Here is a 26437-nt window from a genome sequence, read left to right on the forward strand (position 1 = left end):
GTAGACTAATTAAGATAGTTGTTGTCATTATACCATAACCAAACAACTAGCGATTAATACTAAGAGACTATACCGAGCATCATAATGAGGATCATATATAAATAAGTATAAGATAACCTATATCAAATAAACAAGATATATCTAATATAATAATTATTAATTTTAATTTATATTACTGCTATGTTAGATTAAAATTTATAAAAAAAAAGTATGACAAAGAAATTAAAATAGAAATTATTATATTGAATGAGATATTTTAGTGTTATATAATATATTAATTCATTATGTGAAACTCATTTGAAAATTCTATTTATTTTATTAAAATTTAGTTTAGCTATAACTAATTTCACATAAATTTAGTTATGTAGAATTTTTATTTTGTTTAAAGAACTAAAATTTAAATTTACTAATGAATCTTATAAATCTTATGAATTTTAATAACGTACGTGATATGGGTTTGTATCAAATTAGTGATTTAACAAAAAAAAAAAAAGTTTTGAATGATCAAAAAATAACTTTTCTTTAAGATAATTACTTTTTGTCTCTAATTTTTATTTTAATATACGAGGTACTTTATGTATCGCTATTATTATATTAATTTTTTAAACATTTTTATAAAATTAATTATTATATTTTTTATATTCAAATCAACCCGTCAAATGATTAAATTAATAAATAATATTTTAATTCGATCATTGTTCTTTTTAAACCGGCTAAAGTAGAAAAATTTTCTAATTTATCACTCAGCTGAATTTAATCTTCTAAGTTATTTAAGCTCAATTTAATTTTTTATGCCATACTATAACGTCCGTAACTCACTTTATTTCAAAACGTTACATGCTAAATTAGTAGTCAAGGTGAAAATAGCCAAACTGAGCCTTATTCGGTTATTCCTAAAATATTATCGTTTTCTCACACCACTGAAACGACGTAGTTTTCCTTGCACACACCCCACGCGCTCCTTGTCCTGGTCATCCTTGTTTCTTTCCCTCTTCTTCTGTACGCTGCTCGAAAACATTTCAAAGACTAAACCACCCCACAGACACACATGTCTACATGAGCACTGACTACAGCTCCAAGAACGCAGGTAAATCAGTCCTCTAATTTTCAATTCTTTTGCATAAAATTCAATACATTCTTAATTATATGATAAAAACATAAAATAAAATTCATAAGCAGAATTTAAATTTCGATCTCTTGCTTCACTTGTTTAGATTTCTTTGTTTCTTAAGGGTTTTGTAAGCTACCTGCTTCAGAACGTGTTCTACGTTTAGTTTATAGTGTAATTTGCTTCTTTTTCTTCAATTTATGCACTAATAGTTTTTTTTCTTTCTTTATACTGTTCTTCAAACAGAGGCTGGATAGGCTAAGAATTTCACTATGTATATAAAGCAGGTAATTCTATGCGTTTTTTTTTTGTTTTTTTTTTTTGACAAGCTAGGATAACTTGTGTGTTTTTTCAATTTAGGTTATAATTGAAGGTTTTAAGAGTTACAGAGAACAGATTGCTACTGAGAATTTCAGTCCAAAAATTAACTGTGTTGGTAAGGCTTTTTTTTTTTTTTTTTTTTTTTTTGTTTTTTTGTTTTTTGGTTGATTATATTTGCTTAAAAGTAGTTAAGATTTTTGTATTTTAGTTAAAATATGTTTCTGTAATCCAAACGTATTTTTGTTTAATTTGCTGGAATTAGAAGATTATACAATTACAGAAATGAACAAACACTAAACTATATTTTGAAGTAGCAATTCGACTAACACAATGGGATTTAATTTGGAATAATAAACATGAATAGAATTTGACTTATTACTATTTGATTAAATTACTTGTTGTATCATTATCTATTTTAGTGTTATCAATGTATTTTGCAATGTTCTGTTACCAAATTTTACACATATTCCAAATGGTTTTTGTAGTTGGGGCTAATGGATCAGGCAAGACAAACTTTTTCCACGGTGAGTTTCTGCACAGTACATGGTTGTTTCGGTGTTATTTTTTTTATTTTTATGGAGAATGTGATATAGAAGTTTTAGTATGGGCTTTAAATTATGTTCTTTTTGCAGCCATTCGTTTTGTACTTAGTGATCTTTTTCAAAACCTACGGAGTGAAGATAGGCATGCACTACTTCATGTATGTATACTATTAGTCTTCCTTCCATTTAGAATTATTGGAGCAATCAGTCTAATACTCATTCTAAGTTATTTGATTTTGACATTTTATTATTCAACAGGAAGGTGCAGGGCACCAAGTTTTATCTGCTTTTGTGGAGATTGTGTTTGATAATTCTGACAATCGAATTCCAGTAATGTTCTCTAACCTATCATTTTTTTTGGTTTAGGGGGAGGGGATGATAGTAATATTCTCTAAGATATCAATTGTGTTTCATTGATCTTAGCCAAGAAAGACCTTGATTTATTTGTTTGTTTTCTTGTTTTCTATCATTATATCTATTATTTGACCTCTTTTCTCCACTGTTACTTCAAAATAAGTCCCAGTTTATAAATAGAGCATAAGTTCTTTTTGAGTCAACATTGTAATTTTGAATATTGTAATGACAAAAATTGGCTTTTTCCAGTCATGATAGAGGAGCAGCATTTTGATGTTATTTGTAACCATCTAGTTTCAGGTTAAGATAAAGGATATAGTCATATATAACTAGTTTTTGGTTTTCTAAATTCTTATCATTGAAAAAATGCATCGGTTAGTTTCTTTATTTGAGAGTTTCCAATCTTTGCAGTCTTGGTCTCAGTGAAATCTTTTATTCTCTACCTGTAAACTAAGACTCTGAAATTAAAAGTGAGAAGTAATATCTGTGTGTTCATTCATTAATGGTTTAGATCTATATACACAAGCTACATCTCTAATTTAGGAATAAAAAACAACTAGTGATTCCTAATCAAATCCCTATAATTGTTCTCCTATTTAGTATGTTCCTATTTATTATAGCAGTACATCCCTAATTAATATACAAGGGCTGTAACACAACCAAAAACTTATCTTTTCTTTGGGTTGTTCCTTCAAATAATTTTTGTAGCCATGCCCATCAAGTCAACTACCTTCTTAATATAAATTTATTTGATAAGGTATTTAATTAACTATTGGGTCTTTGGCTTAACCAACAGAAACTGGACATCTCACTGTACGTGTGCACTTGAAATGGAAAATTACATATATAAGCATCCTATGTGAAGAAAATGCGGCCGTTTCATAAGAATAGTTGTGATTCAACCATCATTTTTAATCAATCATCTAGCTTATGCTGTTTTTGTTAAGAAAGAGAATTTATGACATGTCACTTGAGGTGCCTTTTTCATCTGTCTATTTTTTGTTTACATACATTTTAAGTATACTTCTGTTACCTGTCAACAGGTTGATAAGGAAGAAGTGCGTCTGCGTAGAACAATTGGCCTGAAAAAGGATGAGTATTTTTTGGATGGGAAGCACATCACGTAAGTATCCATTCTTCTTGAAAAAGATCCATGTCCTTCATGAATCTCATTTGTTGCTTCCTCTTGCTATTTATGCTGTTGTTTTCACAATTGAATATGTTACAACTTACAGGAAAACAGAAGTTATGAATTTACTAGAAAGTGCTGGGTTCTCCCGCTCAAATCCATACTATGTGGTGCAGCAAGGGAAGGTATAGCACTTGAATATAGAGAGTTGTACTTTTAATCTCTTAACAATTTGTGGGCGATATTTTTCCTGTCTTTTTTAAGTTTCTCCTTTTATTGTACCCACTAGATAGCATCATTGACATTGATGAAAGACTCGGAGCGTCTGGATTTACTAAAGGAAATTGGTGGTACTCGAGTATATGAAGAAAGACGTCGTGAAAGTTTAAAAATTATGCAAGAAACAGGTGTTTTTTAGCTGCATTTCTCTCCTTTTCCTTTTTGGCATATGCATTTTGTTCTAAATGTACTTTTTCTTGGTAACCAGGGAACAAACGAAAACAGATTATTCAAGTTGTTCAATATTTGGATGAGAGACTGAGGGAACTGGATGAAGAGAAGGAGGAGCTAAGAAAATATCAGCAGCTTGACAGACAGCGTAAATCTCTAGAATTTACCATTTATGATAAGGAACTTCATGATGCCCGGCAAAAGTTGGGGGAGGTCAGTAAGGCTTCTTCACGCGTATAAGAAAATATTAGATGCTTGAACATGCATAAATACTTATTCATGCATGCTTTTCTCATTCTTTAAGAATGTTGGACCTTTCGCTTATAGCAGCAGAAAAGACAAGCATTTTCCTACTAAAGGCTATTTATTATGATTTTGAGAATTAATGGACAAATAACAAACAAGGAGGTTAAAAATATGTTAAAGCTGATTATTTTGTTGGTATTAAATCTTCTATTTCTTTTTTTTTCCTCTATGCTGGGAAGAGGATTTGTACCCTATATATTCAGTGAAAAAATCGTAAAATATTGGTAATATGCTTAAGGGTTTGAAGTGATTTATTTAGTGTCTAATTTATAAGGATGCAGGAGTGTGGGCAAAAGTTAGATGTTAGAAGATACCATTGATCTGATATCTTAATGCCATTGTAAATATGGTAGATCGCAGCTAAGTCAATCCTCAGAATTAGCAATTTATACATTTGTAGATGAACCAGATTCTGCCATGACCTCTAACTTCTTCTATAGCACATTGCACAGAAACAGCCATAAACTTGAGATTGTTTAATTTCAGTGGGTCTGGGAGTGTTAAATATACCTCACAGCCATGGTCATGTAAGTGAAGTTGGAATCTCTCTTGCACAAAACCAATATGACTTGTGCTAAGGTTCATTCTTCTTCATTTATATGCCAGTTTCCCTGTGTGTTTGTGTTTTTCTTTTCTATGTGGGATTACTTTCACGTTATCAATATTCTCCATCAAGAAGGATGTATTTAAAAACTATCATTTTGGTACCATTTATATTTTCATTTGAGCCGCACTGGATGTTTCTTATTTCATGTTGGGTTTGATTATTTCTGTATCTTGTGCAATAGTACTACACTCTGTCTATGATCTAAACTTTACAGCATTGCCTTTTTGTGCGGCAACAGCAATTTTAACAGCTAAAGGTGATTATTCTCCCTGCTTCAGGTAGAAGAGGCTCGAAATAGGGTTTCTGAAACATCAGCCAAGATGTATAATGATGTGCTGGATGCACATGAAAGGTCCAAGGACTTGGAAAAGATGCTTAAGGATCTTACTAAAGAGGTTCAAGGATTGAACAAAGAGAAAGAGGTAGTAGAGAAACGACAAACTGAAGCAATAAAGAAGCAGACGGAGCTTGAGCTTGATGTGAAAGACATGCAGGAGAGGATTTCTGGAAATGCTCAAGCCAAAGTAATAATTTTTGTGATGCTAAATGCATTCTAGCATGTTTGTCAAAAAAAAAAAAAGCACTCTAGCATGCTAGTTTGTAAGCATAAATATTGCAGTGTTTATTTGCTGCATTTGCATATTACAGGAGGATGCAATGAAGCAACTTGATTTTCTCCAGAGAGAAATACAAGATTCGATGGAGGAGCTTGACAAAATTACTCCATTGTATGAGAACCAAGCAATTAAGGAAAAGGAGATTGCTAAAGGGTACGGCGTACAAGTTTGTATGAGAACCAAGCAATTCTTTGGTTGAATGATTGATGTTTCAGATTACTTGATGCTGGTGCCAGTGCATGGTTTGAGTCTTGAGACTTGTTATGTAAAGCAAAAATGCTAAATACTAATTCAATATTCTGGTAGCATCTAAGATGACCATGACTTCATTATTATGAAATTTAAATGAGGTCTTTGTTAAATTAAGATGTCAAGTCACCTGGAAGATCTTTTAATGCTGTTGGCGAGGTTGATAAAAGTTTCCTTTCCTAATTGCATTCCTGAAATATACATTTTTTTTTTTTCAATTGTGTGTTACTGGCTTAGAAACCTTTTTCTTTTTGTGTATATATGGAATCAGTTCGCCGTACCGAATTGTGACTTCTTGTTGTTTGAAGAAGAGCTACTGCTATTTTTGTTATCTCTTCTTTTTTTAATCTTTTCATGATTTGGGTGACATGCAGAATAATGGAGCGTGAAAAGCAGCTTAGCATTCTGTATCAAAAACAAGGTCGTGCCACCCAGTTTTCCAGCAAAGCTGCTCGTGACAAATGGCTCCAAAAGGAAATTGATGATCTCCAACGCGTTCTTTCTTCAAATTTAGCTCAGGTGATCATTAACAAATTTATTTCATTTGAGGCTTAGCTGCTTTTTTTTAGTCTGAATGTAAACTTAATATTCTCTTGCTCAGTCAATTATATTAGAAAGCCCAAATGCCTTAGAAAATCCAAAACTTTAGTGTGAGCCCCACAAAGCAATTGTGTCAATTATGTCCTCAACTTTGGATCTTGAGTGTCAATTATAGCCATCCATTATGTGAACCTCCTTGGGAAACAACCAGTCCTACATGGTGGAGATGGTATGCTTTGCCTGATGATTATTGGAAAGACTAGTTATGGTAACAATTACCAAAGAATTGAAGAAAAAGAAGATAGAACCAAGTAATAAAAACACCAATAGATTAGATGCATATTTTATCTTTCTGAGAAATGCTGATATAACATTTCTAATTCAGAGTCGTAAGTGTGTTCATGTAGGGAGTCATATGCGTGTAACACTAAGAAAATGTTCAAACAAAGCCCATACATGGAATCGCAATAAGTTGACCCCAACTTCCCAAAGCCAGAGTATGATTGAGATAATTAAATGGTGAGGCTAAAATTGTCAAAAGCACTAAACTTTCATATTTAGGTGATTTGACCTTGAGGAGAGGGTCATTTTAAGGTTTTCTACCAGGTCTATGTATACGTGCATTTGTGTGCAAGAAGAGGAAACCCAAAATTATACTCAAGCCTGCAAAGTTCTCATGAGAATCATATATGCATACTTGTGTTGACCTGGGATACAAGAGTTGTAATAGTTGATTTCTAGGAGAGTACTGAGGCTTGCACTGCATAAAATATGCATAAAACATGTTGAAGTCATCTTTCAATTATTATCATTTTCTTTTCATTTAAAAAAATCTTGCCCTTCAACAATCTTTTTATCTCAATATATTTATGTATGTTTATGGGCTGCCAGCCTTGGGTCCAAAGATTTAAGTAATGGACAAAAAGTCAATTTCGCCCCTGAACTTGTGAAAGGGTCAAATCTACAAAATTCAACTTCTTCACCTGATAGACCCACAAGTTGTCAATTTTGAGCCAACTAAACCCAGATTTGGAATTTTGCAAAACAAGCTCTTGTATTGTGTTACTGAATATTGTACTGCTAAAATAATGAAAATAAATATTTTCTTTTAATTTTTTTATTTCAATTAAAACCCTAAAAAATCTAATCATCTTTGTCAAACCAAAACATCCTCTTTAGCTTCTTTTCTTTTTTGAAATTTTATATTTTAATTAAAAACCTAACCAACTAGTTTCACCACCATTACCATCATTTTATATCGGCAGCCATCACTTTCTCTTTTCTATCTTTGTTAAAACAAATTGAAATTAGAAAGGAAAGAAAAGCTCCATTATTCGGATTTGATGAAATGTGGAGTACAGCCTTCACTCCCTTTATCTCTGTCTGTTCCTCTGGATGTGTTGAGTCTTTTGTGATTTATATTTGATGAGTTGGTGATATTGCTGATGGATTTGATGGGTGGACTTATTGTGATGGTGGAGGTAATGTTGTGATGGGTGGTAGTGGTGGTAGTGATGGCGATGGTGAGTGGTCGCAATTGTAAGTTTCAAGATGGGTGGATCTTTTTTTTTTTTTTTCTTTTTACAATTCGAATTTTCAGGTTACACCTGCATTTGTTATCTCTGTTTATGAGGAGGCAGTGGTGTAATCTTTTACGGTGGATGTGGTGGTGTAACCTTTTATTGTGGAGGCAGTGGTGTGTCTCTGCATGGGAGATCTATTTTCTGCTTTCTTTTCTCTTTTTTCTTTTTTTCATTTTCTGTTGTTGGATGGAGGAGGCAGTAGTATGGGACAGACAGTGATGTATATGGGTGGCAGTGAAGGTGGGTGGTGGTTTTATAATTTCAGGCAATTATACTGGCAGTAGTAATGCTGGTGTCAGTAGAGGAGTGGTGAGTGGTGGTGGAAGTGGGGTGCATGTTAACAAAACAAGCAGAATATTTTTTAATAAATTATAAATTTATAAGTTCAAATTTTAATATTAAAATGAATATTTATTACTTTTAACTCATTTATATTAATTAAAAGTGTTGTTAGACACGTGCAGTACCAATTCCAAATTTGGACTTAAATGGCCCATGGAAATAAATTCAGGGGGTTATTTGCCAAAAAAGTTGAATTCGGCCTATTTGGTACCCTGACACAAATTCAGGGGGCTAGTGGACCCTTTGTACGTCAAGTAATTGACTTACTTCATTACTTGTTTTAGTATAAACTACCACAGAACTTTATCTCCTTTTTTGGTTAATTTCCAGCTAGGTTAGCATAGGTGTTTGATTCATTAGAACGAAATGAACATGACCAGTTGGTTGATTGATCTATATTTCTGAGCTTGTAGCTTCTTTGGTGCAAGTTTGTGTTATAATGTTCCTCTTGCTCTTTTATGCTTCCATGTTTTGCAGGAGCAAAAGCTTCAGGATGAAATTCACAAACTTAATGTGGACTTGGAAGAGCGAGATGCCTACATTGAGAATCGCAAAGCTGAAATTGCAGTATCAGAATCTGTTATTTTTCAGTCCCGTGAAGGATTTAATAGTCATAGAGCGCAGAGAGACAAGCTGCAGGATGAGCGGAAGTATGACCTTCTTCCTTCTTTGTTTTGATCAGGCTTATTGAAAATTTTGTCAACTATCAGAATATAGCTAAGGTTGTTTCTCTCTCTCTCTCTCTCTCTCTTCAGGTCATTGTGGGCAAAAGAAAGTGCACTTATTGCTGAAATTGATAAGCTAAGAACAGAAGTTGAAAAAGCAGAGAAGAGCCTTGATCATGCTACTCCTGGTGTAAGTTATTCTGTTTTGGAGGTCTCTTGTCTGATTCTATGAGCTCAGTTATCCATACACCTGATACTTTGATTCTGGTTTCTGTTGAGTTATTGGGTCCATCACTATGTATAGGATTGACAAATGAACAGAGCTGTTCACAAACAGCCCTGGCGTGGCTTGTTTAATGTAACTGATTCAAACCTATAAGATCGTGATGCTTGTTTGTGAAATAAGCCAAAGCCACGCAGGTCTAAGGTTGGTTGAATGAGCTTGGTAGCTTAAGTCTCATTTATTGCTATCTTCTTAAACAATTTTGGAATCAGTTGGAGGGGTAGGATGTAATTCTATTGAAGTTTCGGGTCTGTTTTATTTATGTTATGCCATATTTAGGTTGCTATGATTATTGTTTATTTGTTTTTTTATTCTTAATGTTGAAATAAATATAAGTAATTATGTTTGCTGGCGCTTTTGATAGCATTGGCGTCCTTTCATTGTAAGTTTGAAATTTTTTTTTCTTCTTTTCCTTGAGCTTGAGCTGTTAGTTATAATCAATATGCACTGCATTTATAACTGCAGGTTTGCACATAGAAGATTTAATAGTCAGAGTTGATTGGTCTCTTAGTTGTGTTGATAACTGGCTGCTAAAATGGGTTTCTTAATGACCTTAGACTCGGATGAGTTTATTATTTTTATTTATCATCTGACACATTTTTTTTCTTGTTTTTGTTCTTATATTCTTTTCTTGTTCCATATTATCAGGATGTGAGGAGAGGACTCAACTCCATTCGTCGAATCTGTAGAGACTATAAAATCAATGGAGTTTTTGGTCCGATTATTGAGTTGATTGATTGTGATGAGAAATTTTTTACTGCAGTTGAAGTCACTGCTGGAAACAGGCATGCATAATTTATTTTCTTCTATCCTTAGTTATTATTTGATTTCATTCATCAAAGCTTTATGTTCTCCTTGATCTGCAGACTAGATCACTCAGGCTTCTACTTGTGATATCCCATGCTTGAACTATATTTTATATATATTTGATAAGTTCTGTTTTATGAACAGTTTGTTTCATGTGGTGGTGGAGAATGATGAAATATCAACCCAGATAATTAGACACCTTAATTCATCGAAAGGTGGACGTGTTACTTTTATACCACTGAACAGGGTTAAGGCACCACATGTACATTATCCGCAGAGTTCTGATGTGATACCTTTGCTGAAGAAATTGAAGTTCTCTTCCAATTTTACCCCTGCTTTTGCCCAGGTCAGTTTGTTCAATATACTGTTTTCGTTAAAGCAATGTAAGATATTAATAGTTCTGTTACCGCAGGTATCTTGGCTTACAGATAATTAATAAGCTGGTAGTTGCCATACTGATTCTGTTATAGTTGATAATTTTTCAATTGTTACTTCACTAGTTGCTTATCTTTGTTGCTCTTGAAACTTGTAGTGGCTGCTTTTGGTTTATAAAGATAATTGACAGTTAAGTTTTTTACGAATTGATAATTTATGTATACCTAAAGGTTTTAAGTAATAAATAAAATTAGATTGCATAATCGTGTGTTGTTTTTTTCCAACATTTCTTTATGAATGGCTTTCTTCCCTGTGTCTTGCTCATAAGTCTATTTTACTGTTTAAGTGATCATAAACAAAATTTTCATGTAACTTGTGAACTGAATCCCACCTTCCCCCAATTAATATAGACACATTCCTATTACAAGACTGGTGTGTTTCTATAAATGAGTGCGCTGCACTTCCTATTGTTCATTCTTGTATTATGTTCCTTAAAGATTTTATGGCGAAAAGACATTTTGTAAATGCTCAAGTTAAATGATTTAACAGGGGCTTTCCGGAGCCTGAGCTACGCAGAACGCATTTTCTTGCTTATGTTACTACTGTTTATACTACTTCTTCCAGGTATTTGCTAGAACTGTAATATGCCGAGATTTGGATGTAGCCACTAGAGTTGCACGAGCTGATGGTCTGGACTGCATAACTTTGGAAGGTTAGCTAGTGTGTGTTAGTTTTGCACTCTGACCTTTCTGTCTGTGATCAAGCATGAGGCCTTAAAACATCCACATTTATCAGGTGATCAAGTAAGCAAGAAAGGTGGTATGACAGGAGGATTTTATGACCATCGTCGTTCAAAATTGAAGTTTATGAATATAATTATGCAGAATACAAGATCTATCAACATGAAGGAAGAAGAACTGGAAAAAGTTAGATCTATGCTACAAGATATCCTTTTCTTTTGGTCTTTAATTCACCTTTTGGTTAGGCATTTCAGGTAGTTCTTTCGTATTATTCTTTGAGAAGCATTTTGGTTTTGTTCTTGGATGGTGGTTACATGCATATGCCAGGTATTAGTGTAATTTACCCTTTTCCACTTTTTCTTAATATTAATTGTTACTGCTGATTTACTATTAGAGTATCTAAATGTCTAAGGATTATTAGCAGTATGAAGTTCTATTATCCTTACCTAATGCTTCAGCCTTTCACAGACTTGAAATTTCCTCTAGAAGTCATGTGGAGTTCCAATTGTTGATTGGCAGTTTATTCTTGATTTTTACGTTCCCCATAGGGATAATATTTTTTATCCTTCTGTTGCTTCATCGGTTCATCTGAGATCCCCTAGGCTTTGATAGCAACTGCCTGGATTCCACTGCATAATTGCTTTTATGCTTTTGCAATCTCCTTTCCATGTGCTTATCAGAGTGAACATCAGTAGCATTGAGCTGGACTGCTTTCCTTTTACTTGGATTTGAACATTTCTTTAGTGTCTTTTGGAAGAAAGAATTCTTTTCTAAAGATTATTTCTGGGAGAAAAAGCTGACAAAGCAAATTCATTCTAGAATCATGCCTAATGGATTAAATCCTCAACTGCTTGTTGATTTTTTTAGTGTTTTAAAGTCGCAATCTATTTAATATCACAGCTGAAGAGCCATTTCTCTATACTAGGAATGAAATGCTTCTTTGCACAGGCTAAACTCTTTTTTGTAGAAGTAAACAAATGAGTTTGTCGGCAGTTATCAATAAACATCTCAGTGCGTAAAAGTCGTTCTTTGATTTTGTTGTTCCTGGTGCTATGTCTATCAATGCTTTTGCTTTCACTTAATTAGTCTCACATATAGACCAGAAGATTACTGAACAAGTGACTGAGCAGCAGAAAATTGATGCCAAGCGGGCCCATGACAAATCAGAGTTGGAACAGCTGAAGCAGGATATTGCTAATGCTACTAAACAGAAACAATTTATTTCAAAAGCTCTTGTTAGTAAGGTATTTTCATATCTCTCGACTACTCTTTCCTTGCCAAGGGCAGTAGTCCTTGTACTTTTTGTTGTTAATGTTATTGCTATTTTCCATTACATATTTGTAGGGAAAATCACTTGCAGATGTCCAAACTCAAGTAGATCAGCTCAGAGGCAGTATGGCCATGAAGCAGGCCGAGATGGGCACAGAGCTCATTGATCACTTAACACCAGAGGAAAAAGATCTTCTATCGCGTCTGAATCCTGAAATAGCAGATCTGAAAGAGAAACTTATTGCCTGCAGAACTGATCGCATTGAGGTTGAAAAACTCAAGTTGTCTCAGTTATGATAGAGCATGCCATATATATTTGTCGTCTCATAGAATTTATATGCCCAATTCATAGACTGAAACAAGAAAAGCAGAGCTAGAGACTAACCTTACGACAAATCTGAAAAGGCGAAAGCAAGAGTTGGAAGCTGTCATATCATCTGCAGAGACTGATATCTTGCATGGTGAAGCTGAGTTGAAGGGGCAGGAATTGACAGATGCTAGGTCATTGGTTGAAGTTACAACTCAGGAGCTGAAAAGTAAGCTTCATGTTACTTTTATTTATCCAATTTTAAAGTTTAAAATTAATGCCTATGTGTTGACTGAGGACATTGTTTTCAGGAGTTTCTGACAGTATATCTGAACTAACAAAGCAACTCAAGAAGATCAAAGATGAAAAGACAAAATTAAAGGTAAACCTCTCCTAAATATTGGTTCTTGGTCTTTTCATATTTTCCCTTTAGCTAAGGCAGTAGCTTTTTCTCCAGGGTATGGAAGACAACTATGAGAGGACACTACAGGAGGAAGCCAAAGAATTAGAGCAGTTATTGAGTAAAAGAAATGTTCTTCAAGCCAAACAAGAGGAGTACTCGAACAAAATTAGGGAATTGGGCCCCTTATCATCAGATGCTTTTGAGACGTATTAATCTGAACTTTGAACTTCCTCGAATGTTTAATTTATGCTTTAAATGATATCAGTTTGAAACATGTTCATAGCCACTTGGATTTTACTTTTTTGTTAAGTTCTATAATTAATTAAATCCTTGAGGTGTGATTGATTATGTTGGCCAAATAAACTTAAGTTGACATCCTTGGAGTGTATTATGCATTGTTGTTTCCCTCGTCAACAGCGATTATATGTCATTTTTTCCCTGATTACTAGAGGTGCATAATGTTGCTATTTTTTTTAAGTTAATAGGTTCTCTTGAAAATTCAAATAACAGGTATAAGCGCAAGAGCATCAAAGAGTTGCACAAAATGCTCCACAGGTGCAATGAGCAACTGCAACAATTCAGCCATGTCAACAAGAAGGCATTAGATCAGTATGTAAACTTCACAGAGCAACGAGAAGAACTCCAGAAAAGGCAAGCTGAGCTTGATGCAGGTGATGAGGTATTAGAATGTTGACATCAGTGCTTCAGTACATTATGCTGCAAAAATTGTTGGCATGCTTACTAAACAGGTTGTCTTATCTGTTAATCTTTGCAGAAAATCAGAGAACTAATATCTGTTTTGGATCAGCGGAAGGATGAATCTATAGAGCGTACTTTTAAAGGTGTTGCTCGGCATTTTCGAGAAGTTTTCTCTGAACTTGTCCAAGGTGGTCATGGTCATCTAGTTATGATGAAGAAAAAGGTTTGCTAGTTGTGCTTTTAGGTCTTATTTGATCTTGCATCTCTAACTTCAGTTTCCTTGTGTCTTTACAATTATGTTGGGCAATGTAGAATTACATATCTGAAGCTTGGATTGCTGCACTTATGTCATCCTTGCTCACTTATGTAACTTTTTCCTTTTTCTTGGTCTTGAGTTTCTTATACATCTTCTCAAGGGATTGTTGCTTTTGCTTGGCTTACAACCTCTTTTTGCTTTTTATTTTTCTATCTTGTATTGCTCATAAGCCTCATTGTTGCCGTACTTAAACAATCTCTTGTGCCATTCCCTTTTACTTTTCGTTGCCTTTTGCACTTCCTCGTCCACCACAACTTCTTTGACGGTGGACCATGTTCTTCAGATTCTCCAAGTACCTTCCTAGCTACCTCTCTAACTTTAGCAGCCATGTCTTTGGCCGTCACATCCGAGTTCCCAAGTCCTATGATCCCATCTTAAGAAGCGCATTCTTGAACTTCACTTGTTTTACCTCTTTAATTCCCACCACATAGCCCTAGTGCGGTGTACTTACTAGACCTTCACCTCCTTCTGATCTTAACATTCAATACAACTTACATATGCTGAGTTGTTAAGTCCTCACCAGGAATAACTATACAGTCCTTGTATGAAGCGCGGTTTCTCCTTGTTGTGAGTAGGAAGTCAATTTGACTCCTTGTTGGAATATTTTTCTTAGATTCACTCTGATTAGGGCTACATTAACCCAAATAAATGTTTTTGTTTGGATGCATATCATAAGGAAGTAGCAAAATATTACATTGGCTGCACTTACTACAACCAGCTTTCTTCTGAGCAAGTCCAGATGAGGTCATGAGCACAAGTAGAATTATCTGCCCCCAAACTATAAAAAGACTTGTGTTAAGTGAACCGACTGATTTTGCTTAAAGGTCGAGTTGTTTGTTCATTGGGCATTTCATGAAGGATAAGCTCCTCGAATTTGATTGTAGCAGGACTTAGAGAGCAATATTGACTAAGGTTGGGTGGAATATGAAACAACTTTTGTTCATTGTTGAATCAGTTTCATGGGAAAGGTTTTGACCCTGCTGATTTTAGTCTTATACAAACATTTTCTTCTCAGCTCTCCGCTTTTTCCTTGCAAAAAATAAATATAAGAAAAGTTGTCTTTTGATGTGTAAATGCTTTCTTTGGATTTATTTACTCAGACCAAAGAAAAAAACAGAGTTCAAAAGTTAGTTCATCATTTACTTCTTGTCCTTTGTTGATATGTTGCATAAGCATAATTATTTTCCTGCTTGAAATCTAATTGTCAGTCGCATAGGCAAATCTTCTATATGGGTAGTCTTTAAGAAATATGATTCCTTTGTGTGTTGATGATAGTTAACATGTCATAAACATTGATGTGCTTGATATTTATATAATCTCCACTTCTGCTGTCAGGCCATGTTCCAACTTCCATTCTTCAAGAATTTTCAACTTTTTGGGCTGATTGAATATTGTATTTTAACATCAAAATGCCGTTATAATGAATGTTGTGAATCTGGAAAGATATTTTGAATTCTGTTGCTTTTCTACAGGATGGTGATCATGGTGATGATGACTATGACGATGATGGCCCTCGGGAAGCAGATTTGGAGGGCAGGGTTGAGAAGTACATTGGCGTAAAAGTAAAGGTATGCACTTTTTTTGCTTATTATTGCAGAAGGATTTATTTCGAGCAGAAAAAGCAATAAAGATAAAGTAGCTGATATAGTCTAGCATGCATTAGCAGCGCTGGTTGGTATACTTTTTGATTAGTCCACAAGGTAAATTAATAGAAGATTTCATTACTTGTTTGAAAAGGACTTTTCTGTAAGATCCCTGTTAATCTTATTTTTATTTCTCCTTTGCTTTGTTATTGAATTGGGGATGCATTGGACACTGAAATGTTCATGGCATCTTTACTACAGAACATATGGTTATTGTTATTTAAACAATTTTGTGTTTTCTCCTGTGGCTGGTTAGGTTTCATTCACAGGGCAAGGGGAGACACAATCAATGAAGCAACTGTCGGGAGGACAAAAAACTGTTGTTGCCCTGACATTGATCTTTGCCATACAACGATGCGATCCTGCTCCCTTTTATCTTTTTGATGAGATAGATGCGGCTCTAGACCCTCAGTACAGAACTGCTGTCGGAAGTATCCTATTTTATGTTTTAAATTCTATTGTGCTGTCTTTGGCTTATTTTTTGTGCTCACTTTGGCAATGGGTTTAAGGTGGGTGGGTAATATATCTTCAACTCCATCTATTTGTAAATCTGTTGAAGCTTATGTGTCTACATGCACGGGTGTATTGGTTTTTATGGACTCAGGTTATCTGTAGTTGCATAAACCTTTGCTCAATACGTCTTGACGTGTAGTGAAGTTTACATAGCATCTCTTGGACTACGAGGTGAAATCAATTACACGTAAGTGACAACCATGTCAGCCAAAAGTAACTTCATTTAGGGACTTCAATGAAATAAAGAAGATATATTGTCTCTTGTGATTCCAATTTTCCTTCCACGTAGGAAACATAGTCGGTAGGGTCAATCTCATTGTCCTTTGTACTCCATGAAATTCATATAGACTGCTAGTGTCTTTCAAACCATGGTTCCTTGTGGCACACACCATGCAAATGCTTTTGGACAAGGAAACTGAACATATGATCTATTTGGAGTTTTGGTTGTCAATAGGTGAAATCTGTTCCGTATAACTGCTGATTTGAGTCATTTGATCAAGGTTAGGTAGCCCTATCCTTCTTACTTTCTCAGCTGGTGCTGTTTGTTTTTGTGGCCAAACATTGACTTGTTCATGCACTTATAAAGAGATGAACAAGTTGTGCTGTTTTCAGTTTACGCTGCTGGTTATGCTGTTTCCTGCATTGTGTTCTGCTATTACTTTCTTTTCATCCGAAGGTTTTGTCTTTGGGGAATATCCTTGATATTTATTTGTTAGATATGATTCGTCGCTTGGCTGATATGGCAAATACACAATTTATAACAACAACATTCCGGCCAGAACTTGTCAAAGTTGCTGATAAGATATATGGGGTCACGCATAAAAATAGGGTGAGCCGTGTCAATGTTGTTTCCAAGGACGATGCATTAGATTTTATCGAGCACGATCAATCTCATAATGCAGATTAAGGTCAGAACTTTGCTGAGATAAGCATTTTCTTTCTTCTGATTTCTTTCAACTGGTTGTGTTAAATAGGGAAACTTTTTTTTTTTTTTTTGGGTGTGGAAAACACCCATTTGAGATGCTATAGAAACAGCAGTCTGAGACTATTTCTTCCAAGTAATTTTGGAGTTTACAGTAACATGCTAAATAACTCGAGCAATATTGCATTTGATTTTATCTAATACATCCAAGATTAGAATTTCCTCAACATCTACAGACAGTGATGCCAAGCAACGTTTTATCTATTTTTCATTTGTGAACTTCTTTTGAAGTTAATTGCTTCTGTTAGATTAGTACTGAACGAACTAATTCTTGTTTTTGGCTGGTGCAGCATGTCGGAAATGAGGCGACCTACTTAGCATATGCTGTAATATTATGCTCCTTTGCGCCAACCATGTAAAGTATGATATTAAGCAGTCCGAAGCTATCTCTTTATATAGGTTAGGTATATATGTGGACATCGTATCATGTATTTCATTTGGTGGTTCTGTAAGATTTTATAGGCATTTAACAATTCTAAGGGTGATCTGTAGTTTATGCTAATTTCCGATTGATTATTGTGAATATATTTGTCGATGCTTATGAAGTTACAGTGAGCCTGGGGAACTTGCTAATCTAAAATCACGAGAAGGCTAATAAAGTTGATAGAGAACTTGGAAAGATACCTACCGGTTTCTTATTCTATCAAGGTAAGCATGGAAACTATCCATTTTCACTTGAGTTGATTTTTTAGTGTGATGATCAGTTCTTTTGATCTAGGCTGCAGTAAAATGGTTTTGTAGCAAACAAGAGTTTTCGGTTTGTGTATGTTGATTTCATCATTTTAACTGTGTTAGTCCGACCTCGCCCATTGCTTCCTTTTTAACGAAGTTGCTGAAAGGGGAAAAAGAAAAAAAGGAATTGCTGCTTTTCCTTTTTTTCTGAACAATGCCTGGAACTAAATGAATACGATGAATAAAATTCTGATATTGAAAAAATACGTAAGATTTCGGTCTGTTAGTTTTGTTCTTAATCTTTTTATATGAATGGCAATGAGATAGGAGGGGTTTGGTTTTGAGAATTTTATTCTTTCTCTATAAAGGATTGGGCGGAGTGGGTTTGGGGCAGTTATAGGGTTCTACTTTTATATATATATATAAAATATAGTTTTATTGATGTTATATCTGTGTTAAGTTTTATATAATATTAACTTATATTTTAAAAAATTGATAATACTAAATATTCAGTAAAGCATTTTTAACAAAAATGCTCAAAAGAAAACAAAAACAAAATTAATTAATTTATAATATATATATGAATCTTATAAAAGTCAAAGTAGAAATAGGGAAGGGCGCTCAAAATATCGTTCCTGTTCCATTACAATAATTTGGGCCAGAATTCCTCATTGAATTGGAGGAGTAGCTCTTAATCTTATATTCAGTGTGGTATTGATGTCTTTTTCGATCTCATTAACTAGGTTGGTGCTAGGAATTCGTATCGTGTTTAATCATACGTCAATAATGTAAAAAGGGTTAATTTGAACCTAGCTAATCGTTGCAAAATATTAAATTCAAACACATTTATTAATTAGATTAAATAGGTTGATCTTATAACTCGTTTAATAAATTTAATTTTTTTAAATAACAAACTAATTATTATAATGTTAAAAAATATATTTATTTAATTATAGAATGATTTAAATTTAAGTTTTTAATTTTAAAATATAATTATATTTTTATAGATAATAAAATTATTTATATAAATATATAAAAAGAGAATAAATATATTTAAACGTATTTATGTATATCGTATATATTTATTAATTTATGAATCTGTTAAATAAACGTGTTTATTCATATTATTCGTGAATTAGATATAATTTAGTTTTTTATTTAAACCTAAATCTATTTATTCTAAATCTAAACCTATTTTAACTAAATCATGTCAAAAAATTTGCCAGCCCTAAACCAGCTAAACAAATTGCATTTTTCACATACTACGGTGGCAATTATTTTTTGGCAAACTAAAATTGACCTCCTAAAGACACTAAAACGTTCACTATTTACCAGGTTCAACAATCAATTTTTTAGGGAAGAAAAACTTATATACTGAAACATTATTCAGACATTACAAATATAATTATTCCAATGAAATAATTATAATTAAAATGGCTACTGAAATAATTATTCAACATGTGAAAGGAAATAGGATTAAGTGGAATTGAAAGGTATCTCTAATTTGAGTCGTCGAATGAAATAGTGCGGATATATTAACGTCTTGTCGTCGGCCAAAAGCTTAATAATGTTAATGGATTAATATTTTTTATGTAAATTGAAAATCACCTATTCACTTTCCCTTTTTCCCTTTTTTTCTTTCTTTTAACAATTGAAAACTAGGTAAAGATTTTTTTTTTTTTTTGTTTTTTCTTTTTTTAAAAGAAAAGTCATTTTAAACTAACGATAGTCTTCTTTAAATTGCACCTATATAAGAGAAAGTGGAGGGCGGGCGGAGGAAAGAGGAACAAGAGGGAAAAGAAATCATAGAGAGAAATCTTACATCAATTCTTAGTAGCCTAGGAAAACTCTTCATTGATCATACAATTCAAATTGTAATATAGATATAACCTGTAAATACAGATATTTGCCTCAAAATCTCGAACCTGCACACTTCCACTTCAATGGAACAGCATATTTTGACTTCACTAATTTTTCATGGATAAATCTGGTAGAAAAAGTCAGCTTATCCAGCATAAGCAATTTGACCTTTCAAGAACTAAGTGAACAATCAAAATTATTGCTAATATTTAAGATTGCAACATAAGATGATGTTAAGTACATTGACAAATAAAGGTGTCAACAAATATAAAGGGAAAAAGGACAGATCTGACAACAAAACCTTCAACATTGAAGGGAGAAAGTGACAAGATTATGTGCATATATAGCAACTTTTTCCATTTCTCAAGTTACTCCCAAAGAGATCTTGTCTCAAATATCTCTGGAATTTTTCTTCTTTTTTCTCAAAAAATTCAAGTACAGGTATCCTCAACATAAGACTTCTAGCACAACTTTGGAGTTGGACATTACAATACAAAGGACCATATTCATATATCAACCAGCTAGCAATTTGGATAGGTGCCAATAAATAATAATACTATGTCCCACTAATGCACACGGAAGAAATCCCAACTCTATTTAAGTAGAAATTCAGATAGAACAATAACGCAAAACAAGAGTCCACAGAGTAGCACTCAAAATTTTGAAGGATGCTCAACTCGCACCTAAAAAACCGTTTAACCGTCCCAAAAAAACAGCTGCGCATTTGAATAATAGTTCAAGGCCAGCTAGCTCCATATCCTCAGTCAGGAAGTATCTGCTCACCATCTGCATCTGCTTCAGTCTCAATCTTTGGCTTGGATGGACCTGCTCCTGGAGCCTGCTTCTTCTTGATCCCACTTACAATGTCGTCAATTCTCAGAAGCATACAAGCTGCTTCTATTGCTGTCTTGAAGGTTTGTGCTTTCACATTATAGGCGTCCCATATCTGATAACATAAGTGGACAGTTATCAGAGTGCTCAATATGATAGGTTCTATTTTTGAAATTACTAAATTCCAAAGAAACTAGTACAGTATATCACAAAAATCTAGTAAATTCTGCACATTGATGTGACAAAAAGGAATCACAACATATACAATATTAATAAACTAAAAGACATCTGAAGGCCAAGATCTTATCATATATATCAAAAAGAAGGGACCGCCACAAGTCTTGAAAAGATATCATGTGACTTCCTTTGTAGAAAAAAATTTCAATGAAAAAACAAAATTTTGCCATTCTAGGATATAAACAAAACAATATTAGCTCACCTTCCTCTCTTTCATATCAGTAATTTCACCAGTGTTGCCATCTATGCCAACCCATGCATTGTCACCATTTGCATGCTGTTAAAACAATTTTGGGACCAACAAGAGAAAATAGATTAATTAAATTCAAAATTGATTCTTCTCATAAATACAATCACAACACCTAAACAGTTCATACTTTTCCTTGGAGGGCAGTCATTGTTCGAATCACATTGACACCGCAATTCTGGGCCAAAGTTCGTGGTATAGCCTCAAAAGCTAAAGCAGCAGCTTCATATGGCCACTGTTATATAATCATATAACATAAGCATCAATCATAACAATGTAATAATCATGTGAAGATAAACTGAAGTTTATTTACAAATACTTATGAGTGGGTTAGTGGCAGCTAAATATGTAAAGAGAAATCCACTTATGCTTGAGAGAATTTCACCTTTTCTATTCCTTCGACAGATGAACTCTTTTGCTTGAGAGTGGCAGAGACAGTTAACTCTGTAGCACCACCACCAGGAAGAAGTTTAGGATTCTTGAGTATGTTTCTGGCCACAGACATGGCATCCTGTATAGGAATAACGCTCAGCAAATCTATGACCCATGTATGAACAGCCTTGAATGTAAAAAAGAAATAACTGCATACCTGCAAATTTCTTTCCACTTCATTTAGGAGATCCTTACTGGCACCTCTCAAGAGAACTGTGCAAGCCTTTGGATCTTTGCAATCAACAATGAAAGAAAAGAATTCATCCCCAATTTTCTTAACTTCAAATAGCCCAGCTCCAGTACCAACATCAGACTCTTGCAATTCCTCCGGTCTGTTCACAATAACAGCCCCACATGCCTTAGCAATTCTATTATTGTCCGTCTTCCTCAGCCTCCTGATTGCACCGACACCAGCCCTGCTCAAATAATGGCATGCCAAATCACTGAGTCCTTTCTCTGTGATTACTAGATCTGGTTTAAATTTCAGTATCTGCATGCACATGTTCTGAATATATTCCTCTTCCATTTTCAGTAGGACTGCCCAGTCTTCTTCTTTAACCAACTCAGCATTTGTTTGGTTCTCACCCTTTTTGTATTCTAATGGACAATCAAGAAGAATAATACGTGGGTTAGCAATCTTTCTTCTCATTTTTCCAGGGGCAACTACATCTTTGTTGAACATAACTCCTTTAAGAACTTTAGAATCCTCCAACTGCCCACCAGGTACCTTCTCAACCTTAATATACTTCTTGATATCCACTTCTCGCAATCCTTGGCCAAGATCAACCCCAACTGTGGTGGTGGCATCAATTGCTAGATCCTGGAAGTTAATTAAAGCCAACAAAGAGCATTCAAATTTACTACCAAACCTTACAAGTGGCAAAAGAAGTGGAAGAATATGATTAGTTTTAAACATTTCCTTATTTTAGAGGACTTGAAACCAGAAGTATCAAAGGAATGCAAAAGGACAAGAAACTGTTAAATGCATGTTGTGTCATTATATTCATTCTTACTCGTATCAATCACCACAGTAGTCCCTTCTAGATTTCTATGAATATCACTTCAACTGTTGTGTGAAGGAATATAAATATGTATGCCAGTTGAAATGTTCATTATTTGTAACTTAATAGAAAGAGCTTGGATGATTTATGACATTGCTCCAGGCATACTTTCATTGTTGCATATTGTCTTATTGTTTCATTGCTAGTAATGATATAAAAGTCTTGCATTTTGAACCACTTTATCAACCCATTATTCAGCCATGTTAACCGGGAGATTCAAATTCCATCTCTTAATGTTCATAACTCAACTACAACTTAATCCCAAGTTAATTATTGACTTATTTTCATGGTGCCGCATAGAGAATAATTATTGAATAACAGGAAAGACTCGTTAAAAGTAGTAACAGAATATCACATATAGAACTGAAAGAGATGCTTACAGCAATTAGGTCCCCAAATTGACTAGTGAACTTTGTGCCTATACAGCTCTTAACCAGACCTAACAATGTTGCACCTGCCATGGATGTCCATATGTTACTAACACAACAAAAGACAGGAAAAAAAATCTCCTGATAAGAGTACAAGTATTTGTTCATAGTGATAAGCAAGTTCAATTTCTAGTAAGAAAATATGCTAGGTTTTTCTAATAAATAAGGGGTTAAATTCAAAAAACAACACTGTGGTTTGGTGCTTTTACACTTGAAGAGCAGAGATATTTTTAGTATTAAAGGAGTAACATTTGTTTCATTCTTTTAGCATTTCTTCGATACATTTAATGTTTTTCTCATTTTTTAGATTATAAAAATTAATAGAAATATAAATATTTGATAAAATAAGTATCTTTAATTAATTTACCATCCAATTAGATATTTTGTGATCATAAAAAAAATTATTAAAACATATATTTTTAAATTTTAATTAAATTAAAGAAATGATTTTTAAATAAATTTTTAGTATATTTATGAATTTTTTGATGCATTGTTTATAATATCATAATTTTGGTAATATTACATATTAAATACATGCAAAACTATGTAAAAATAATAAAAACATAAAATGTGTACCTAAAAAATGCTAAGAAAGTAAAACATGTGGTACTCCTTTGATGCAAAAAATATTGTTATCACTCAAGTGAAAAAACGTCAAACCACAGGATAGTTTTTTGAACTTTACCCATAAATAAAAACATAAAAGAATTACAAATTAAATCCCGCATTTGAAGTTCAGGATAGATATACAATAGGATCTACCAATGTAAATCCAAATATGAAGATGTATCTGTAAAAGAAATCTGGAAAATAATAACATTAAAGCAATTTGAGCTACTTACGGTCATTGACATCAATGGACATAGCAATTTTATCAAGTACAGCAATGGCATCTTCTAGAGCTTTAATGTAGGCTGCAAGTCAAATTTGAAACACCTTTGTTCTTAATCAAAGTGAATATATGACCCACAAGCAGAAAGGGGATTCAGAAAAGCACTTGCAACATTACCTCGGCAAATGACAGTAGGATGATAACTCTTGTCAATAAAGGCTTCAGCAACATGGAGCATCTCTCCAGCTGCAATAGACATCCCAAATAGAAAAAAAAAACATAGAAATGATATTAAAATATTAAACTTTTCCAAAAGAATTTATAAATTAAATTATCAGCCCCCATCTTAGGTGGTACTGCTATGGTAAAGGTTGTCGAGTATAGACCAATGCTAAAATCATTCAAAAAAAATACGCATGTAACTGTTCCCAAATCAGATCATATAAGAATAATCCCACTTAGACATGCAAGATGATAGTTTAATCTCAGAACCATACCAAGAACAATCACTGATGTTGTCCCATCTCCTACTTCTTCATCTTGTGTACGGCTCAATTCAATCATTGACTGTTGCATAAACATGTCAAAAGATAGAAACAAGGAAACCAATGAAGTGAAAACATTCAACTGGAATCAAACACTAATATTATTAAAAGAAAAATCAAATCCCAAATCACTAAAAAGTCTTGACATGCATATCAATTAATAAAAATATGATATGCCAGTTCACTTAAGAGTTTGAGTGCAGGCTTATCTGGAAAAGATTATTCAAAACTTCCAGCCATCATCCTATAAACCATCTTATAAGTTAAGCACATGTGAAAATTGAAAGTCTAGTTTAGCTTCTTTTTTTTTTTTTGAATTGATGTACAGATAATTTAGGAAATGGAGAAAGAGAGCATTGCCTTTGCTGCTGGGTGAGCAAGATCTAGTTCACGAAGAATAGCATTCCCATCATTAGTAACAACAATTCCTGCAAGCAAAAAGAATAAACCCACAGCATTCATAAATTACTACTAATTCTATGCCGTGCAACAACCTTGTTTTGGAATAAATCATTTGCAAAAGAATTCAACTGAATTGAGTTCTTCCAAAATCGTCTCCTTTTTTGGTTGGTTTCATTTCTTTCAAAATGAATTGAATTCTAACAACTATTAAATAAAGAGATTATCTAGAATGACTTGAATGAAGAGATTATCTAGAATTTAAAGAAAAAGCCAGACCTCCAGCAGCATCAAGTAACATTTTCAGCATGGATCGGGGACCCAATGTTGTGCGTATAATGTCAGCAACAGCCTATCAAAATTAGGGTTTAAATAAAAAAATATTTACAAAAAAGATGCTCTAATTTATTTGTTAATGAATTTATTTCTTTACCTTGGAAGCCTGAATGTTGGCATGGTGTACTTTAGTACCGGACTCACGTTTCAAAGAATCCTCTGTATTTGTTTTCAGAACATCAATTATAAGAAACAGCAACAAACAAAACAGTAAAATGAAGAGAATATAAAATTAGGGTTTTAGAAAGAAAGAGAGAAACTTACTGAGAACGAGCACCGGAGCCTGCATTCTTCTCCTTCTTCTTGTATTTGTATAATGAAATAGTTAAACTACACAAGATAGAATATAGGTGCCCTAACGGCGTCGTTTATCGGAGAAAAATAAGCTAGGTTAGGGATTCCACTTTTGAGTGAAGAGAAGGAGAGAGAACCTATAAGAAGCAGAAGAAGAAGAAGGATCTGGGGTTTTAAGAGTTCAGGCGAGGTATAATAGCCTCCTAAACGGTACCGTTTGCGGAAATAATCTATAGTTCCACGGGTACAAAAACTTTTTGAATTTTGCGATTAAGTCCTAAAGTTTTTTAAAATTCTCCCCCAATAATTAATTTGGCAATGGACCGGCTAATTTCATGACGGGTTTAAAATTTATATATTGTATTCGGACTTGAGCATTAGTATTTTAATAAGTTTATGTTTGTATAGGTAATATTTGTTATTTATTTAATATTTGATTCCTGTTAACGGGTACAAATATTGTATCGATATTAAATTTTATATTTAAGTTTATATATATAATATTTATATTTGTTTAATACTCAGGTTCAGTTAATATGTAAGAATATATATGAATATGAGTATTGTACTAATATTTATCTTTAATAGTAAAATGATTTAATTTTTAATTAAATAGAAATTTTAAATAATATATAAACTAAAGCAAATATAAAAATACAAGAGCTCAATAAAATAAATTAAAGTATTATAAAATATGTGTAAATTTTTTTAATAAAATTAAAATTAAAAGTACAATGATTTAATAGAATAAAATAAAAGTTTAAAAATTTAACCGAATAAAATTGAAATATTTAATAGCTTAATTATGAATTTTGTTCATATTTTATTTTTAGATGGGAATATCGATACACAAAAAGTGACGGGTAACACTAAATTGAAATAAAAATAAAAATAGAAATATTTTTTTTTGGAATAATTTTTGTTAATTATGCCATATATTGCTATTGCACATTTATTAGTTAAAATTTAGGTTGTGTGAGGTTGGTGGCTAAGATGTGGTAAAAAGGATGAAGGGTCCTTTTGTGGGTTTTATTGTGACCTTCTTCTTCTCTTTAAAATTTCATTTGTTTTGGTGTTATGGTTTTTCTTATTAAACTTTCCTCTATGGATTTC

General features: G+C 33.3%; 2 protein-coding genes across 2 annotated transcripts; one reads left to right on the forward strand and one right to left on the reverse strand.

The window, feature by feature from the left end:
- The first annotated feature begins 934 nt into the window (after positions 1-934).
- Positions 935-17699, forward strand: LOC8260670 (structural maintenance of chromosomes protein 3). The gene is made up of 30 exons (XM_048373841.1): positions 935-1087; positions 1355-1395; positions 1469-1544; positions 1915-1953; positions 2062-2129; positions 2230-2301; positions 3369-3448; positions 3561-3639; positions 3744-3861; positions 3942-4117; positions 5096-5341; positions 5466-5587; positions 6058-6202; positions 8626-8798; positions 8904-9003; positions 9745-9881; positions 10048-10249; positions 10903-10990; positions 11074-11223; positions 12111-12262; positions 12363-12554; positions 12640-12823; positions 12906-12976; positions 13052-13203; positions 13508-13676; positions 13773-13919; positions 15485-15580; positions 15912-16086; positions 16885-17076; positions 17441-17699. The coding sequence occupies exons 2-29, from the start codon at positions 1381-1383 to the stop codon at positions 17073-17075; spliced, it is 3615 nt and encodes a 1204-aa protein (XP_048229798.1). The 5' UTR covers positions 935-1087; positions 1355-1380; the 3' UTR covers position 17076; positions 17441-17699.
- Positions 17700-20050: 2351 nt separating this feature from the next.
- On the reverse strand, positions 20051-25484 carry LOC8260671 (T-complex protein 1 subunit gamma). Its single transcript, XM_002529616.4, has 13 exons — positions 25295-25484; positions 25128-25189; positions 24974-25046; positions 24656-24723; positions 24248-24317; positions 23928-23996; positions 23761-23832; positions 22871-22944; positions 21587-22249; positions 21383-21508; positions 21128-21232; positions 20953-21027; positions 20051-20628 (listed from the first exon to the last, which is right to left on the reverse strand). The coding sequence occupies exons 1-13, from the start codon at positions 25317-25319 to the stop codon at positions 20443-20445; spliced, it is 1668 nt and encodes a 555-aa protein (XP_002529662.2). The 5' UTR covers positions 25320-25484; the 3' UTR covers positions 20051-20442.
- Positions 25485-26437: the final 953 nt, after the last annotated feature.

The sequence above is a fragment of the Ricinus communis genome, chromosome 5 (genome assembly GCF_019578655.1).
Source record: "Ricinus communis isolate WT05 ecotype wild-type chromosome 5, ASM1957865v1, whole genome shotgun sequence".
Taxonomy (NCBI): Eukaryota; Viridiplantae; Streptophyta; class Magnoliopsida; order Malpighiales; family Euphorbiaceae; genus Ricinus; species Ricinus communis.